Source organism: Eleginops maclovinus, chromosome 11, assembly GCF_036324505.1.
Source record: "Eleginops maclovinus isolate JMC-PN-2008 ecotype Puerto Natales chromosome 11, JC_Emac_rtc_rv5, whole genome shotgun sequence".
Classification (NCBI taxonomy): Eukaryota; Metazoa; Chordata; class Actinopteri; order Perciformes; family Eleginopidae; genus Eleginops; species Eleginops maclovinus.
The window spans coordinates 24500440-24519700 of record NC_086359.1 but is presented as its reverse complement, the minus strand read 5'-3'; the positions used below and the strand labels follow the sequence as shown (position 1 = coordinate 24519700).

The 19261-nt window shown below is 41.3% G+C and overlaps 1 protein-coding gene across 1 annotated transcript in view; it reads left to right on the top strand.

Moving 5' to 3' along the window:
- Window positions 1–603: 603 nt before the first annotated feature.
- The window catches only part of ntm (neurotrimin), a 422694-nt gene continuing 404036 nt past the window's right edge, over window positions 604–19261 (top strand). The window contains exon 1 of the mRNA XM_063895884.1: window positions 604–814. Coding sequence (XP_063751954.1) covers window positions 754–814 — 61 coding nt within the window. The 5' untranslated portion in view covers window positions 604–753. The remainder of the gene's footprint in view (window positions 815–19261) is intronic.

The window sequence follows — 19261 nt, the reverse complement described above, 5'->3', positions numbered from 1 at the left end:
AAGAAACATTTGGAGTGGTCTCTTCATTTTTTTTCCAGAGCTGTATGTTCAAATGGCTTCTGTGGAGGATATCATTACGCCTTCTAAGCAATAACATGTAAAACACTATATTTATGATTGATGAAAGTACTAAATCGCTCAGATTTGACCCCAAAACAACGGGAGGGTTAAATTATTTGATTTGGAGCTGTTAATCCCTGCTTGTTGCACGTTACCATGGACTCAGGTAATGAAGTGAGGCTGCTCTCCGCTGTTTGAATAGTCACACTGTCTTTGCTCTTTGGTGAGCTACACGTCCTTCACTTGTTGTTCTGAGTTAATATGAACTCCACGCGACGATAAACACGCTGTTCTTTAGGATCTAGTGAAACTCCCGCGGGCTGCGGACACAGCCTCCGAAAGAAGCCGTCGCTAAAACCAATTCAAGCTAGCTCCTCACACCCGGCTCCCCGACGGAAGCACATCGCTTTTTACTTCAAAATAAAAGTACAATTGTTGCTCGCGTGCTACAGTTATTTGATTTGAAACATATGACCGGAAGTACTGTTTTACTTTGCAGTTAGCTTTCCCCCAAGCCTCGCTTCCAATAGCCTCTGAGCTGAAGGAGGGACTTTGTTGCGTTGCGTTGGTGGATGCTTTACAGTCAGACAGGAGCACCAGGGAGCTGAAGGAAAACACTTCCAGGATTTTCAGACTCACAGGCTATTTTTCCCACATCGGAACACACAGCAGACAGACATCAGACCGCTGACTATGAAGAACCCTCTGTACTGGGCTGTGCTGCTGGGGATGGCCGTCCTGCTGATGGAGCAAGGTAAGTGATGGATGTACTCCTGCTTGGAGCACTTGTTATCGCTGGATCTGACTCTGTTTGGAAATGTTTGTCAGTGTTTTAAGTCCTTCATGCGTTTCCCGGACAGTCTGCGCGTGCTTTGACATCTAGATGCTTGTCATGTAAGCCTCGGCTTAAATTAAGCGATTAGTGAAGCGCAGTTTCTGTCCTGGTGCCATGGCTTGACTCTCTAAGTAGGCTCTCCAAGTTGTTGTGAATGTATTTTAACAGCAGTTATATCAGGCTGCAGCCCTGTCTCTGAAAGTTTCAGTGTTCTCAGCAGTGTTTCTTGCTTTGGCTGTGCGTTTTTGCAACTGAAAACAAATAATCAAAAATATTGATTTTCACAATGCATGACATTAAGTCGCTCTGCTCTTGATTTTGATGAACCTGGAATTCAATCGTGTTGGTGCTTGTGGCACGTGCTACCCGCGGATCCTCCTGACGCATGGTAAGCGCGCGGACGGGAGGTCTTTGCTGCCAAATTGATCAAGTATTAGTTCTTAATCCACATTGACTGCTGGTCAGGTCATGCAAGTTAAGCCCTGTATACTCCGGACAGGCTTTGCTGTGGAAGGCAGAGCAGTGGAGCGTGTCAGATCTCCTGACCTTGTTTACACCTGCTTTACAAATTCAACCCAATAATACTGTGGCAAGGTGCGCTTTAAACATGCACATAACTGCCACCTCAGGACATTGAAAACGGTACCTTTTATAAGCCCCAATCAGCCAGTGTGTACCTACCTGTATTCCTCCAGGCTCCATCCCCAGTAATTGCAATGAGACTAAAGAAAAGAGGAATGCTTTTGAATCCTCTTTGTTCTTTGATAATGCCTCTTGAAGTTCAACAAATACATGGCTGAATAGACACATCCATAAAGTGGAAAACATAACGAATGTGGGAAGGAGGCAGGGGCGTTTTTCCTCATCAGCTCTTCAAACATCTCTGTATTATTTGGCCAGCAGCCGCGTGGCTCTTTATTGAAGTGTCCTAGGGAGGAGAGAAATGTTGCTTTCCACAACTAAAGTCCTGCCAGAATGAGGCAAGGCAAACTCCTGTAGAGAAAAGGACAGCAGGTGAAACAATGATGCATATTGAAAAATAGTAATGTAAACCTCTAGCTTTGAATGAGGCTTCCACCGACAACCCACACTGCTGCACCGAGATGATGTTATTTGGCACACAGTTTTAGCACAAAAAGCTCTGAAAAAAGACTCGGCCACAGACTCTTTGCTCTTTTCAACCTAATTATGTTTTTTTTTTAAAATGTGTCAGTGACAAGAAAGAGATGGAATTATAGTGACTCACTCAGTGTGGTTTAAACCCCTACTTAATGAATATCAGCACTGACTGCCACTGTTAATACCATCTATCAACATTTATTTTAACAAATTAATATAGCCATGATTTTGCAGGCAAGAAATGAAAACGACATGTTGAAAAATAAACGAGTTCCTGCTGAAACAGGCAGCCAAGTATCACATTGCTGAGCTAATTAAAACGCCTACATTCAATACACACTTTCCCCCCATTCTGAGTCAAATCCATTCTGCAGTTGGAACCAACATTTTGCTGAAGATTTCGTTTCAGCAGATCTCCCACAGAATCGCAGATAAGATAAGATGAAGTTTAAACCTTCCCATGTGGAAATTGGGTTATTGCAGCAACAGAATAGGGCACAGATAAGGACAAAGCCAAACTATAGATTAATGTTAAGCGGAAAAAAATTAAGAGCAAATGGAAATAGGCAGAATACAAATTGACAGGTGAGATGATTCATGCTGTGTAATGGTTAGGGTGTGTTTCATAGTTTTCTTATCAAGTCTGAATTCAGTGAATGTCATTAAATCAGAATTTTTAAAAATCCAGCCTAATTATGTTTAGTCTTTAATGTTTGCAATTATTATTCAAACATTACCACTTGCTGGCTGAGGAGACAGAAATGCTCAGAGATTTCACACAAATTCTGACAAGACGTTTGAGGAGTGCAGTGCAAACTGTTTAGTGATTTTTATAGCATTGGAACTCAAATCTATTCTGATGGAACCGGCCATCAGACACTAACTTAACTTTTCCTTTTTTTTTAAATTTTTTTTTTTATAAATTATGACTCCTTTTCTGTTATCTATTTCAAAACCATTTTTTTTAACAATATGGGTTGAGCTGCCAAGTATGCTGTCACCATAGTTTCAACATGACTGAAGGTCTATTTTTAAAATAGAGAGTAGCTTTCATATTAGCTCCTCTCATGGCGTTGTCTGATTTCATCTCCAGTGGAAGCACATCATGAATGCACAGAAAAGACATATTGATATTTTGTATCTGTACAGATGTGCAGGTCAGCACAGCGGGGGTGGGGTGGGGGTGAGTGTAGAGAGCAGGGAAGTTTACATGAGCAGAGAAACATCCGGAACGATGGACAGAGACAGTGAGGAGCGGGGGCTGAATCCCTGCTAGCTGTCTACACTGTGGCAGGAGGCGCTGTACTTCTGAATGGACGTGGACAGGAACAGGTGCCTGGAGCGCTTCTCATGCACCTCCAGGGGGGAGAGCCGCAGGCTAAAGTTGCTGTGGGTTCTGTCAGCTCAATACAAGGTGGGAGTTTTTTTTTCTAAAATGATGATCAATTTAGTTTAGTGTTGATGTTCTCTTACCTTTTTTTTATTCCAGGACACACTCAACATAATTCTGCTTACAGTAGTGTCATGCTATCAGTGGTTTTCCTATATAAGTTGAACAAAAATAATCATGAATATGTCAAGGTCATTCTGCTTCTACAATATCATCTGTTTGACACATGCAGTTGTATGCAAAAGGCAGCAGAGTTCTTGCAGTCTAACAAACAGTACCTCCTGCTTTCCTGTAGCTGGTCGTATTGTTTCAGTCCGTGGTGGAAATATTCAAGTAGCTCTCAGAACCCTAACAGTTGATCACCTTTCATGAGAACTGGAGGACCAGACTCCAACATGTGAGGAGTAAGGGATGACATACTGACATCAGTGGGCGTCCTGTTTTTCTGCAGGAAGAAAAAGCAGTCACAAGAACCCCTGAAAAACATTCACTACTGCCCCGATAGAAGCAGCACATGCTCTTTGTCTATCAATGATAGAAGAGTTTTGCTTTCTGGAGAAATAATCCAGCTTTAGATAAATACTGCTAATGAGGCAGCCTCATTGTCTGAGTGCCCCCCCTCTCTGTATGTGGCTGGGAGAATACAGGACTGGCTGTGTTACCAGGATGCAGCACTCACTCTTGTGTGGTTTTTTTTGGCCCAGACCCTCCCTGGCCTGTGTATTGTGTCCTTCCTCCCTAAGCCTGTCTCAGCCAAAGACAAGAATTATGTTCGGCTAGATCAAAATTTGGAGCAGGAGCAACAGCTGTTATTGGATGACCAGCTAAGAGAGCAGAGGAGACGGGGACTGGTACGGGAGCCATGGTGTGCTCGTTGTATGCAGCCTTTTGTTAAACACTCTGAGATCATTGTTGATGGCTAGAGTGTGTTCTTTTCTTATCACATGGCTACAGCTGCTCAGTGGGGATCTCCAGGCTAAAGAGCAGAGCTTTCACTGTAAGAAATGTCTTTGTCCGTCTCCGGGTGCTCAGTCCACATAAGTCCTCTGAGCAGGACGTACAGGCAGAGCGGGCAGATGGCCGACAATGGCAACTAGACATCGCCACCTGTGTCAGTGGCGTGAAATCAAAACAAGATAAATGAACATCATGTTAATTGGACAGAGATATGAATGCCATGCTCTCAGCTGGAGAGAGCTCCCCCCCACACACCTACAATGAGATTTATGTTTTTATTTGAACACCAAGAACTGGAATGTATCTATTTGATGCACTTTCCCTGAACCTGCTTCAACGACCTTTACTCTAGCCGGTGATTTACTTCTCCTCCCAGAATGCTGCTAAAATGCTCGCATGAATCTGTTGCATACAGCTGCGACCTGCAGGATGCTCACTGTCACAAGCAAAATGTAAAGGAAGGAAATGTAATGCGTGTTGATGCCAAGTATGAAAACTTTCAGTTTGGCCTGTAAATGATATTTCATAATATTCAGGAGGGCTAACATATCCTGCTATTGTCAGCAGGTGGCACTAATCCTCATGTAAATATGTTCAAAATGTTAATAACTTCCTGGTTTACTTAAAACATCTTATGTCCTTGAACTACGTAAGCACTTTCACATTTTTAGCCATTGGTAGCCATCACATTAATGCTTAATCTCATTTGGAGAGAAAAAAATAATATAATGACTATGATTATTTGGTGATGAATAATATTGGTGCAGAGAGCGAGCTGCATTGTTGGTGAGTGATTGCAAATGTGGTCCCCTGTGACACATTAAACCCATATCCTATCATCATTCCCTTAGTCTTAGGTTTTTTTCACAGAGTTAAACTGAATTGTTTAAAGAAGTTTCCAAACAACTTTGAAAAAAAATGGTGGTAATGGTTAATTATATCACGAGATATGAGCATGATTTCCAAGAGTATTCTGCAAGCCCGGTGGTCCGCCAGGCGTAGGTGGGCTCCTACTGGGCCAAATTATCTTTTTTAAATGGTGTTTAAGATCTGAATAAAACTTAGAAAATAACTTGTGCAGGCAGTGTTTATCACTGGCAAGTGAAGGGAGCGAGACAGACAGAAACAGAGAGATAGAGAGAGCAAGCACGGGGTGGGTGTCGGCGAGTTATTAATTAGGATTTTATTAAACTGCCAATCTGCCAACACCACACGCATAGTATCTCCTTTCAGCCCACAGAACCACACCAAGCCAACCAAGTGTACGGCAGGTCGGTGAGGGAGAGAGAGAATGAGGGAGCGAGCATGTGAGTGTGTATAAAGTCAGTAACAGACACAGCAGTGTGTTTACAGTGTGTGTAGCTTATCTGTTGTTGAATAAACAGCTCCTGGAGACCACCTGTACAGGTTTGGTTAGCCATGAAGCTAGCAGCTCATGTCCCTCCATCAGAAAGAAACAAAGAACCCTTACTGGTCCCCCAGAGGGGAACTGTACTTTCTGCATTTGGCCCATCCTAGTGTGAGGAGCAGTGGGCTGCCATGTGTATGGCGGGCAGTGTAGGGAGCGGTGCCTTGCTAAGGGACACCTCGGAAGTCTTGGTCTTTCGACACTTGAACTGGTGACCTTCCGAATCCCAAGCCAAGTCCCTATGCACTCTGCCCCCAGCGCCACAGTGGCACTGATTGGGTGAATTTGAATATTGTCACATGACTTATAGCTCCATTGCTTTTTTACCTCAAATAAATACATTTACACCTGATATATCTGAACTCGCTGTAAATTTTAACATTCTGTTCAATCATACAGACTCACTGACCGTGCTTTCATGACGATGCAAGAACTATGTTTCGTGTTGCTGAATTTAAATCATTTACATCTCGCTTCATTCGCCAGCCAGTTGAAACTATTTAACTCGAGTAAGACAATTGAGTGATGCTATCGCCCTTAAATGTCTCCTATTATGCTATATTTGAACAATATATTGTTGGGCAATTTCTGTAAAAAACCTGTCTGTGAAGTGTTTTGCTCAAAATACCAAACAGATCCCCCATTGTAGCATGCCCAATCCCCCTCTATTTCAGCCCTGTTCCTGAAGTGCTGATTCTGTGACTGTAGCTTTAAATGAACTAGCTGCTGCTGGCCACGCGCCTTTGGAGCTGCTGCTGGCCACGCCCCTTTGGAGCGTCATGCAGCTCAGCTCAGTTTAGAGATACTCTGCTAAACGCTCCCATGATTAAACGCCATATTATGTTCCAAACCACATCCAGCATTATTTCTGAAACACTTCTCAGTGTTTACCACTAGAACAGAGACAGTATATGTATTATATAAACAACTCTAAGTCCCTCCTGCAGACATCCTGCTGAACACACAGATACACAGCTGGAGAGGGGATTCAGCTCAGCAACTGTATATGGGGGACGTTGCCAGGAGTTCAATGTAAAGCCAGACCACATTTTGGTTTTGACATCATATCGGCAGTAAATCTGGATCAGCTCATTTGAACCCCCAGTTTTAGAGATGTGGGCGAGGAGGAAAAGAGAGAGGGTTGTATTTCCTGACACTTTGTGAGTCTCCTTACACACCGGGGACACATAGTTATGTATAAAAGACATCAAAAAGTGCATTTGCATAATAGGGGGTCTTTAAGACAGATTTGAGATTCTTCTCCTGTCGTCACTGACGATAAATCAGAAAACATCAGCCTATTGGTGATGGAACGTTTAGTTGGACTGGTGAAAGCCAACTCAAATGATGTATGAAACTCAGGTGAGTAACATTTGCCGAAAGTTGGCTCTGCGTCTGTTGTGAACTTGGATCAGGACACCTGAAATATATATAATGTTAGAGTACAGAGAGTTTTTTGTACATATATCACCGTTCTGCATCCCAGAACAGATACGCTTCCATGCGTACAGTTGTAGATATCCACATCAAATTGTCTATTTTGGGTGAAGTGTAATCTCCAAAGGCAGCTATTTAAAATCCCACAAATCTCCTTGTGACTATTCTGAGTTTATATTTTTAATTCTTTTTTATTGTTCTATAATAAACATTGAAGCACCACAGTTTCAAGTTCTCGTGTCACTATGGCCTTATACCTCCCATGTATACATATTGAAAAGTATTTCAGTCAACAAGAAGTTTTCTTCTATCGACCCTTTCTCTAAACCAGTGCTCTACAGCTTAATAATTAGTCGATTAATCGATTAGTTGATTCAGCATCTTTCATTACATTAGTAATTGTTTTTCCTTCAACTAAAACATGGATGTATCATGACGTTGGAAATAAAAGGGTCTGTGATTTAAATGATAATAGAAACATTAGGAAATGATAAGTGTCTGTAACTGAGAATTGTTACATTAGATTTGTAATTGCCACTTTGTGTTTTTCGTGAAAACAAAGACGGACCTGTTCTCTGAAAGCCACATCGCCGATGGGACCTCATTTCTGTCCGGTTGAGTATTTCATTCCTGAGAAGCAATTTCCCTGTAGCATTTTATTTCTGTATTCAGTTTTAATTTTGTGTGTATGTGTGTGTGGGTGTGTGTTTCACAGGTTCATATTACAAATGAATCATTTGTGGGTGGTAGAAAGTTTGTTGCAAGAGTTTAATTGAAGCCTGATTGATTTACTCACACTCAGAATGGGTCAACAATCAATTTGCAGCTCTGGATTTTCACTGAAGGCTTTCAACAACAGGCTGCATTGTGTAAGGCAATGGGATTCCGCAGACAGAAAGGAAAACAAGAAAGCTCAGGAGATGCTGAGAAAGAAATGAAAAAAACACATTTTGGCTGCATCCTCCTGTGACTGCATACCATTCCTAATGTGATGCATCACATGACCGAAGGCTCATAGGTGGTAGGACAGGTTCAAAGACTTTTTTCAAGAGGAATCCTCTGAAAGGTTGATACCTGAAAAGCAGAAACACAGAAAACATAAATCTGTGGGCAGAATGTTCAGAATGTGTTTTGGTCTGCTTTAGTGTAGGGGATGTAAATGTGAGGAAAGTCCTTGGTTTTCACTTTCTCTATTCCTTGATATGAAATACTGCACCGTCATCACACAGTAGCACAAACATAAAGGCTCATTTTATTGAGAAGCCTTTCCTCCCCCACATAATTTGCCAAGTCCCGGTGAAGTGGTCATGTGACTTGGTGGCCGCCAGGGACCTTGCCAGGGAGAGCTGATTAATAAGCAACAGGCAGAGTGACTTCAGACTGCCTCCATTCACTGTGTGAGGAAACTCTCCGCTCACACTCCGCACTCTTTGTTCATGTAAGGAGCTTCATAGAAGTGCTGCTGAGTATACATTTATGTGTATGTATATATATATATATATATATATATATATATATATGCAGTGTAGTTGTGTTTGTGTGTGTGTGTGTTTCCTTTTGGCCGAAGGTAAGCCAAAGGCTGTTTAGAAGAGATCCATGAGGCACTCAGAGTTTTAAAATCTTCAGATATTACTAGACTTTAGACTCAAAGGTACAGCATGTTTTAAGAGTTAAGAGCAGCTGGAGTACAGAACATACATACTGTAGCTGATGTTGATGAGGTTAACATTTCAGAGTTTATAAGTTACCAGGCATTTCACAATCTGTTTGTTAGGAGCATTCTTCATGAAGCAGTTACAGGAAATGCTGCTGCAAGCTAGACGTTTTTTTGCCACTGTGTTTTAATCGCATAATCAAAAAAAGACCATCAAGGTTAAAGCTTAAAACTGAATAAGAGACTAAAAAAAATAAGAGACCTACTCCACATTTTTCTTAAATCTTTATCTCTACATGTATGGCAACCATTTCAGTGTCTGTTGGATTCCAACACTGAGACAAATTGTAAGTAGTTTATAGAATACAATAAAAATAATAATAATAAACGTTTTAACTCAATGACATACCTATGAATAAACAACAAGAGAACATTATAATGCTGAAGTGGTCACTTAATTTTTTCCGCGGCTGTATATATGGGTTCATTTAAGATTAAATCTTATCACTATTTTATGAAAACACCCATATTTTAGAGATTATTTTTGACTGAGATATGAAGCTTCTCTGGAACACGCATCAATTAATTTCACTCAACGTCTTCCTTTTCTCTCATTTGTTTGTTCTGTAACAAAATGTGCAACTCTGAGGAGAGAATGTTCATTGATATATAATAAATCTGAACGAAAACCCTTATCCCTATAACATCAATGTCTAGAGGAAATAATAGTTTATTTATCAAGAAACAAAATGAATACATTATAAATAATGAAGGATATCTCCAATATGAACGCTGTGATGAACAAAAACTGCTTTCTGTCTGCCTATCTGACTAATTACTCTTTTGTTTCCTCCATGTTCTCTTGCTTGGAATGACCTTGCCATTATATGGGAATTCCATTTTCTGTATTATAAAGAGCTAACCTGTAATTATTGAGACACCTTCCTGAATCTTCCATTCGTTCTCTTCATCCAATATAAAATCAGGGGAGGGAACAGATGTATAATGCAGGTGAGAAGGCTGCAGGTTTCCACATTAATCACACACCATCACCTGCCCAAATCCTTGACATGGATACTGTGATGAGCAGGCCACTGAGACTTGGCTCTCACTCATGCATTAATAGCAGGGGGACATCACACAGTTGGGGAGTTGTTGTTTACCGGGGGCGCTTAACTAGTGCAGCGGCATGTTGTAATTCTGGAACAGATGGCAGAGTTAGTGGTTAGCAAGTACATGGTCTGTGGAATAATCTGTGTGCAATTATCGGGGGCTTGCCTGGGCATTTGTGTGAAGCACAAGAGATAATATTTCAATTAGTGCTATCACTGATTGAGCTGAAGGCCCCTGGCAGAGGCCTTTTGTGGAGGACCCTGACAGTGTTACAGGAAACAGTGAAGCCTCCTGACAGCAGGGATCTGCATTAGGAACACACTTCTTGATTTTCTCTCCTCTTTAAAAACATAGTTGAGCTGCAACATTTTTCCACTTCCAAAACTCCACTCATCATTCTGTTATCTCCCTGTTGTTTCTGTGTCTTCTGATAGGATGTGACAGAGTCCTGCCAGCAGAAGCAGGAGGCTTCAGGACGTAGAGGTTTTAATGCCACACTCCCACTGGGGGAGGCCAGACGTCCCGATGTTATCTAGATTGTTCCTCTAACCTTGTGATTGATGAATGCAAAGTTAACAGATCAATAACGCTGATATAACTTGAGGCCGCCCTGAAAGGACCTACATGTCCCTCTGTCTCATAAGGAGCTGATAGGAGCACGGAGGAGAGGAGGGATGAGCCGTATGAAGCTCTGGATGTCTTCTTGTTGCTCGCAAGTGCATGGGTAATGAATATTAAACCTTTAAACTTGGATTTTCCACATTATGGATGTTATGTTATTTAAAGTCTTGAGTGCTTCAGCTGAAGAAACCGAACATGTGAAATCCATGGACTCACTCAGTGTTCATGAATATTTCAGAACATCAGCTGCTAGACACGAGCAGCAGCAGCTCGTCCCGGAGAAACTTTGCTTCGTATCACCTGAGCCAGTGTTTTGTAGTTTTGAGTCTGTGCCAAAGTATTTCTTTGAATTGCAGTCATGATGAGCAACAGCTGTCTTGGATGGACCTGATGCCCTTTGAAAGGTTGATAAGAGTGAACACATGGAGCTCCGTGAACGTGCCGCTTTCCGTCTTTTCGAACATCCTGCAGGTGAAGCATCAATAAAGACCAGGAGCAGCATTAAAGTTCCTTACCTGCTGTAATCAAACTGTCTTAATCCTTTCACATGGTTTACAAATGTTACTTTCATATGTTTTAAAAGTTGAAGCCACCAACTGCACTCTACGGTCTTCTCTGGAAGAAGGGGTAATGGTTATGGGCAATGAGAAGTGTTAGTTGTCATTGAAATATCCTTAAGCCCAAAACGAGTGCAATATTTGGTCATATTTAGTTTAACTTTAAAATAAATAGCTTTTCGTTTTGTAAGGAGACCTAGAAGATCATAATTGAGTGAAGTGGAAACTCTGTTGGCAGGGAAAGTAGAATATGACCATTGTTACAGGACTTCTTTTACAACCTCATTTTCTACAAAGCTCCTTGCGTTGCTTCAGACTTTACCATGCTCATTAAATTTCATGGAAGCTTATGTAAGCCTGGCTTTTAATTAATGCTCAACGCTTGAGTGGCAATCTTAATAGTCTTTTAAATGGTCAATACAAAAACGAATGTTTCTCATTAATCAAAATCCCATTGCTGGAATTTTCTCGTAAGCCGTTTGCTTAGCTGTGTTATAACACACTTCTCATTTAAGCCCAGAAGTCTTTGTCCTAAATTGAAAATAATTGTTTTTTCTCATAATGTTAAAGTACTTCGGGGGAGGAAGCTTCACTTCAGAGAAGTCAGTCCTTCACTCTGAAGCAGGCTTTTATGATCAACCCTTGCTTTTTAAAAAGTATGTGTTTCTGCACTGGCTGCTTCAGCTGAACAGCCAATCAGATTGATTTTTTTGGCAAAAGGCTGCTGTGGATTCAATATGTCAAATCGGCCGCAGAGGTTGTGCCCGGGTCCAAAAAGTGCGGACAGTGCCAGACACGTCACTAAAGCTGGACTGACAGACGTGAGCGTCTTCAACAGTCGACCGACAGCCCATAATCAGCCTGGTTCGTCAAAGTTTGCTTTTATGTTAGTGGTTGACATTTATGACGCCTAATACTAGCCCACAATACTTCCCAAATAACAAAAAGTGAAAAAAAATATATAACAAAAAGGGTACAATGCATTATCACACGGATATGTTTTCATCAGATTTCATCACTTCTGATAATAATCTTTAAAAAAATTACAGCAGGTACAGTTTAAAGACTTCACGAAACAATCCATAAACTGTTTATCTCAGTCACTTATTTCCCTATGTTTAACTGCCGCCAGGTTTTAAGTGCGCTGTTAAAAAACACATTTATCCAACTTCTGAAAATAATAGAGCCTTGCAGTGAAGACTGTTCAGGGCAGAGGTAGACTCACGCCAGTCTGCTTTCACTGACCAGAAAAGCTTCACAAATATTTCTTCCATTTATTTTATTCTTCAGAGTTTCTGTTTCTCAGAAAGATTATACCATGCTCTCACCTGCTTCCTGTGATTGAGTGAACTGAGAAACATCTCTCTCTCAAAGGCACATGGATGACATACTGACTGCTAATAACTGAGAGCTGTGCTGCCTGCTCTAAACCTGGGGCTGACTTATTGGGCCACTTAGCCCGTGCTATCTGAAATCCAGCCTTATTGGCCTCCAACTTCTCCACCTCCTCCCCTAACTTCCTGAACCCATCTGTCGAGAGGCCGCAAAACACCAACAAGAGACTGCTTCTTGCAGCCTAACTTCCCTTCCTCTACTTCCACGCACTGTATGCTTGCTTAGATAATCCCTTTTTTTTTTCTTCCAAAATCACTTCTCTTCTCCATTCTTAAAAACCTAAAGAACTCAGCTAAGAATATAGGACCAGGAGAGTTGTAAAAAGATGCTGAGAGAGGTGGGGGTTTCATGTTTACATGTCTGTAGGTCAAATCCTGCCACCGGCCATGAGTAATATGATCCTCCCATCTGATACAAGGGCTTTCCTTTCTACCTTTTGTTAGGATGATAATCTCATTGTAACCCAGGTTATGATGCTGTTGATTGATTTTATTAATGTTCCCTGAACGCCTCACTGATTTAGCACGAGACACATTCCAAGGCCTGCGTGACTGTAGGATAGCTGTCGAGATAAGGAAGACATTCGGGAGAAAGAGTGGACGTTGTTCCTCCTCCTATTAGCATTGACCTGGTGAGTCAGCAACAATTAGCATAATGTAAGCCTGCTAACATTTAGGTTTTTGTTACTCCACTGTATGAATTGTGTCCTTGAAATAGTTAGAATTGTGTTTGAATGAGGTTATGAATTGTAAACATGATAACAAAACCAGTCAGGAGATGAATGTAATATGAATGTTGTAATGTTAATCTTAATAGCGGCTAAGCTAGATGTTGCTAAGCTAGATGTTGCTAAGCTAGATGACTTCTACGACGGTGACCACGACAACTACAAAGAAAGCGATGTAGAGATTAGACCTGAGGATGCAATGTCTGTTGCATCATTTCCAAACATCACTTCATGACCGCAGCTTTTACAGAAACCTCAACATTTCTAACTTCGATATTGAGTACACCTTTATTGTGCATTCTGGGGCTGGGATACCCTTTTAGAAAATCTGAGTTAGACACCTTGAATACTTGGACCCAGAATAAGCACCATAGATCACCTAAAGGTAAGGTTACATACAGGGTTACGTCTTCATTTAGCAATGACATGCAGAGTTCTCTTGAGTTTAACGTTCCATAACATGTTACTGAATGTAATTATCATTATTCTGTCAATTATTTCTGGGACTTTTTTGTTCAGTGAATAAATGGTCAGATAGCACACATCAGAGCGGCTGGGGTCTGCGCTAATGTCGCCTACATACCTGACTCTGTAAAAAGTAGACCCGCCCCCTGCTTTGTGATTTGCCTTTTCTACCCCATCATCTTCATATGAAGTCAAATCATTTATTTTCATATGCAGGTAAAAAAAGCTTTCCAAGAAAACATGAGGTTTAAACGTACACTTAATGTGTGTGTGTGTGTGTGTGTGTGTGTGTGTGTGTGTGTGTGTGTGTGTGTGTGTGTGTGTGTGTGTGTGTGTGTGTGTGTGTGTGTGTGTGTGTGTGTGTGTTAAGGAAGGGGCGAGGACAGTGGATTAGTTTATTTATTAACAGCCAATTTGTTTTTGATGAAATTCTTTATAGAACACACAATTATGAACCAACATTAAAACACAGAGTTTTTTTGGGTGGAATTAATTGTGTTGTTTCATGTTCACTGAGCGAGGAAAGATTCAGAAATTAAAATATTCATTTTTAAAAGGAGTGTCTGGGAAAGTAGTGTAATCAGAATTATAAGAACACATATTTTTTTAGTATGACATTCTTTAAGTTCCTTATCTTCTGTATGCTTCTCTATAAACTACTTGATTGTATATGATGACACATCGTTGGTAAAAACTGTCCACAGTGAATGAATGTGGATATAACTTGTGGGGTGAACATTTATTTTGTATTTTTCAGCAATTTTTCCCCTGTGCCGGTTGTCTGGTACAGTCAGCGTTCTCACAGGAGATCTGAACACACATTTGATAAAAACAGCATGGTGGCATTTTCCACTTGTACTGTGAATTACAAACATTGGGAATCTAAAATACTAGGATCGATTTTCAGACCCTATAATACATTCAAATAATACCGCTATGACTACTGAAGTTCCATATGACTTTAACTGAGATGTAAAATAACTATGAACGGACCATAGACTGAAGGGGTGCGAGACATGTCTTACCATCCTAAATTATCCCTCCATTTATTTCTGAAGGTGGAAAAGCATTGGTGAAACTGAATTCAATAATTTATTCAGCAGGATTTTTAATGTAACTTAGAAATATGGCTGCTGCAGAATCTGATTTGAACACTCTCAGATTAGGACAGTCATATCCTTTAGGCTAGCCTTTGGCTATTCAGAAGGCCATGCATTGGTAATGCCTTCTGGGAGGGTGGACACCAGCCGCTGCCAGCCATAATTTCAAAAGTCCCAGACAGCGCAGGGGAAAAAAAGAAAAAAGGCCAGGCTCAATATTGGAGATTGAGTGAGGCATATTTGCGCTCCTGCAAAAGCTGTGGCGCTTATTGCTGTAATAATGCTGATTGGCTAAAGGTTTCAGGATGTCTGATTTCCTCCCACAGTTCCTTCCTCTCGCTGTCGCCTCAGCTGAAACCCGTTCAGATTATTTATCATAAATGGTGTAATGCATCCTCATGGCGCATGCTTTTTGTGTCGCTTCGTCCCCACTTGGTGTATGCACTCCCACGCTACACTGCCACGGTAGACTGGTTCATCGGTATGTACACAGTGTTCTAAAATAAGGTAAGCCCACACTGGGAACCGTCAATAGGCTGCACAGTGTTGTGGTGGGGGAGCCATGAGGTTAAAATATTATCTAAATCAGGACATCCTGTAAAGTGTGAGACTGAAATGAATCACTCCTGTCTCGTCAAATTTTCTGCAGCACTTCTTTGAAACCCCTGACACGCTGAATCTTTCCTTCCAGATGGTGGGTCTCTTGGAAGTTGTTTTCACAGGGCTTCTTTCTGCTCTACAGCGAGGTTCCATGAGCAGCGGGAAATAATGTTAGCCATTAGAATGCAAAGAGATTCCGCCTACTTTTTTCACAAACCTTGGGCTTGTTTGCTCTGACTCATTGTCATATTTTTTACCTGACAGAAGTGGGTAATTCAAATGAGACCCTCTTATGGAGCAAACAATTGCAACATTAAAATCAATACTGTGTAATTCCTGCAGTCATTGTGGTCATGGTGTTTGTGTTGTATCTAGCAGCCCATTTAAAGCAGTGTGTGATCTATAACATAATATACTGGAATTATAAGAAGCAGTTTTAGATAGCAATTTTTAGCATTGTATATATGGACATGTATTACCTGGCAACAGTCCAGACATTCTTTCTTCAAGAAATTCAGAATAAAAATCCCATGACATCATTTCAGGACTGTTAACATATTTTTCCAATAACATGTCTCAGTGTCAGCGGCTGCAGAGACAAGGTTACACAAGAAGAGAGGAGGACCATAGCACAGCAGGGGATAGCACCGAGAAAACCAATATCATAAACAAATGATAAACCCCTGCGTGGAGGTGTGTGTTATATTGACATGCTTTAGGTCAGACCCACCCCACAGGTACACACACAGCACTAGTGTACACCTTCTCTGAGAGATGCTGGTATCTTATGATGAGGAATTTCTATCCACAGAATAATCCTGCCTCTGCACAGGGACAACGGTTTACATGCAGATACACGAACATTAAAGATCCGCTGTTGTGCAAAATGCACTTTTTGATGTCTTTTATACATAAATATGTGTCCCTGGTGTGTAAGGAGACTCACAAAGCGTCAGAAAATACAACCCTCTCTCTTTTCCTCCTTACCCACATCTCTAAAAACAGGGGTACAAACGAACTGATCCAGATTTGCTGCTGATATGACGTGATAACCGAAATGTGGGCTGGCTTTACATTGAACTCCTGGCATCGTCCCCCCCACATGACACGTCCCAACCTATCGTCCCCCCTATACAGTCGGCGAGCTGAATTCCCTCCACAGCACCTCTGTGTGTGTGTGTGTGTGTGTGTGTGTGTGTATGTGTGTGTGTGTGTGTCTGTGTGTGTGTCTGTGTTCAGCAGGATGTCTGCAGGAGGGAGTTAGAGTTGTATATAATGTCTCTGTTCTAGTGGTAAACACTGAGAAGTGTTTCAGAAATAATGCTGGATGTGGTTTGGAACATAATATGGCGTTTAATCACGGCAGCGTTTAGCTGAGTTTCTCCATTAGAAACTTCTCTCTTCACACAGAGAGCTGCGCTCCAAAGGGGCGTGGCCAGCTTCAGCTCATTTGCATGAAAGGGAAAGTCACAGAATAAGCACTTTCCAAAATGAGGCTGAAACAGGGATAGCGGACATGCTAAAATGCATGGTCTGTATTTTGAGCAAAACACGTCAGAGACATGTTTTTTTAAAATATATTCGAGACCTATAACATGGCCATGAAAGAGCATAATAGGAGACCTTTAAGATGAATCTGAAAGATCACAAACTTACTTACACTGTTTCGTAGGTTAAATATTTCTTGAAGTTGAACCAGTTTTTGTTGCCCTACCTGCACGGAAAGGAACCTCTCTGTCTGCAGAAAAAAACGCTTCATGCTTTATTCCCTGAGAACAGATCCTCAGAGACATGCTTTCTCACATGATAGTCTGCATGGTGTCATCGTTACAGCACATTACAAGTTGTTGGGATGGGCCAGTGGTCAAAGAAGCCTTCAGTGGTCTGCAGTGTCTCTCGTCCTACTATCTCCCCTGTGTTACTGTCACAGCCTGCTGTCAGATATCAAATGGAGCCGAAGTGTCAAAATGTATTAAAAATGCATCTGTCTGACAGGAAGTGACAGAACAATGAGATGCTGTATGATTTCACTACAGGTGACAACAAGTGAGGGGAGTTTTATGTTTTGTTTTGTCAAACACGTAGCACACAGTGTACACACACACACACACACACACACACACACACACACACACACACACACACACACACACACACACACACACACACACACACACACACACACACACACACACACACACACTCACACTCACAGAGGTGCTGCGGAGGGGATTCAGCTCGCCGACTGTATATGGGGGATGATAGGTTGGGACATGTCACGTGGGCGGGGCGATACCAGGAGTTCAACGTAAAGCCAGCCCACATTTCGGTTATGACGTCATATCGGCAGCAAGCAAGCAGCCCGGCTACATCCTCGCTGCGTCATATTTCTTTTTTTCCTTGTCAAATTTAACAGGGTAATAAACAGAGTTTAACATTGTGATACTTTGGTTTTGTCGGCTTTTGTAATGTGGACTGTATGTGTGTGTGTGTGTGTGTGTGGGGGGGGGGATTGGTGGTGGTTTAGCATCTGCTAAGCCAAGCCAAGCAAGTTATATGTAAAGTTAATTAACAGTAACTTTTAAGTGTTTGGGATTTTTTCATCCCCCACAACCCCTGCAGCAGGCCGGAGGGGGGACTAGTGATTAGGATTTCTCTTAAGTTGACCCCCCCCACACACACACACACACACAAACACACACACACACACACACACACACATGCACACACACACACACAAGTCGCTGCATCATTTCAGGGCCAAATCTGTTTTACTCAAATCATGTGCTAAGCTCTGGACAGTAATATCCTCCGCTCAGATATGATGAGGTCCTGCAGCACAGCAGTGCTTATTATGGGTAATCCTGGACCCTCTGAAACTCCAAGTCATGTCATAGGCTTCCATAACCCCCCCCCCCCAGATGGACTATTGCTTTATTAGATAATGAGCAGTGGACAGTAACGTGTGCAAAGACAGTCTGTGTGTAACCTGAAAAGAGTGGGTTGATGCAGGTCTAGTAGATACGGGTTTTGGCAGAGCAGATATTCTTTGGTTTAAATTAAATTAAAATTGTACATTGTGGGAAATAAGCCTGATGTTTTTTTTTGCCAGGAGTTTGCTTGGCATGGTTCATTTTCACACTGATCAGATATTTCAACATGCCGGCTTACTTATAACAGGTGCATCTATAATAACTCTGCTCATACCACAACATCTGGTATTTTTTTGCACTATTTATTCATGTAATTCCACTAACCTGCAATTTTAAATATAATTGTTGTTTTAAAAAAAAAAAATTGTGATAATAAATCGGTGTTAATCTAACGAGGTAAATAAAATGACCCCTCCATCGAATGCAACTCCGAGGTCAGACAGCTAAAAATCTAATGTGTCTGGCAGATTAGAAATATTTAAGTAAATGTCAGTCCAATTTTCCACAATTTCAGGTACTGTGCGTGGTTCCAAATGATTGTCTTTCCAGTATTTATCAAAGAGAGAGAGTGTGTGTGTGTGTGTGTGTGTGTGTGTGTGTGTGTGTGACTGGGATAAAGGTCTGCTGGTCGTCATGGTGAGACACTGGAGGTTATTTCATATTTGTAATATCAACTTTCAAGGTTTCAAGGTTTCAAGGTTTTATTGGTCATATGCACAGCAGATACAACGTATATGTTGGCAATGAAAATCTTATATCCCATGCTCCTCCAACAACTCAACATACATGGTGCAAATAAGATAAATAAAATAGTGCAAAAAGAGAGAAGAATATTTACAATATCAACAATAAAGATTTGAGGATGTGAAATATATACATATGTGGAATAC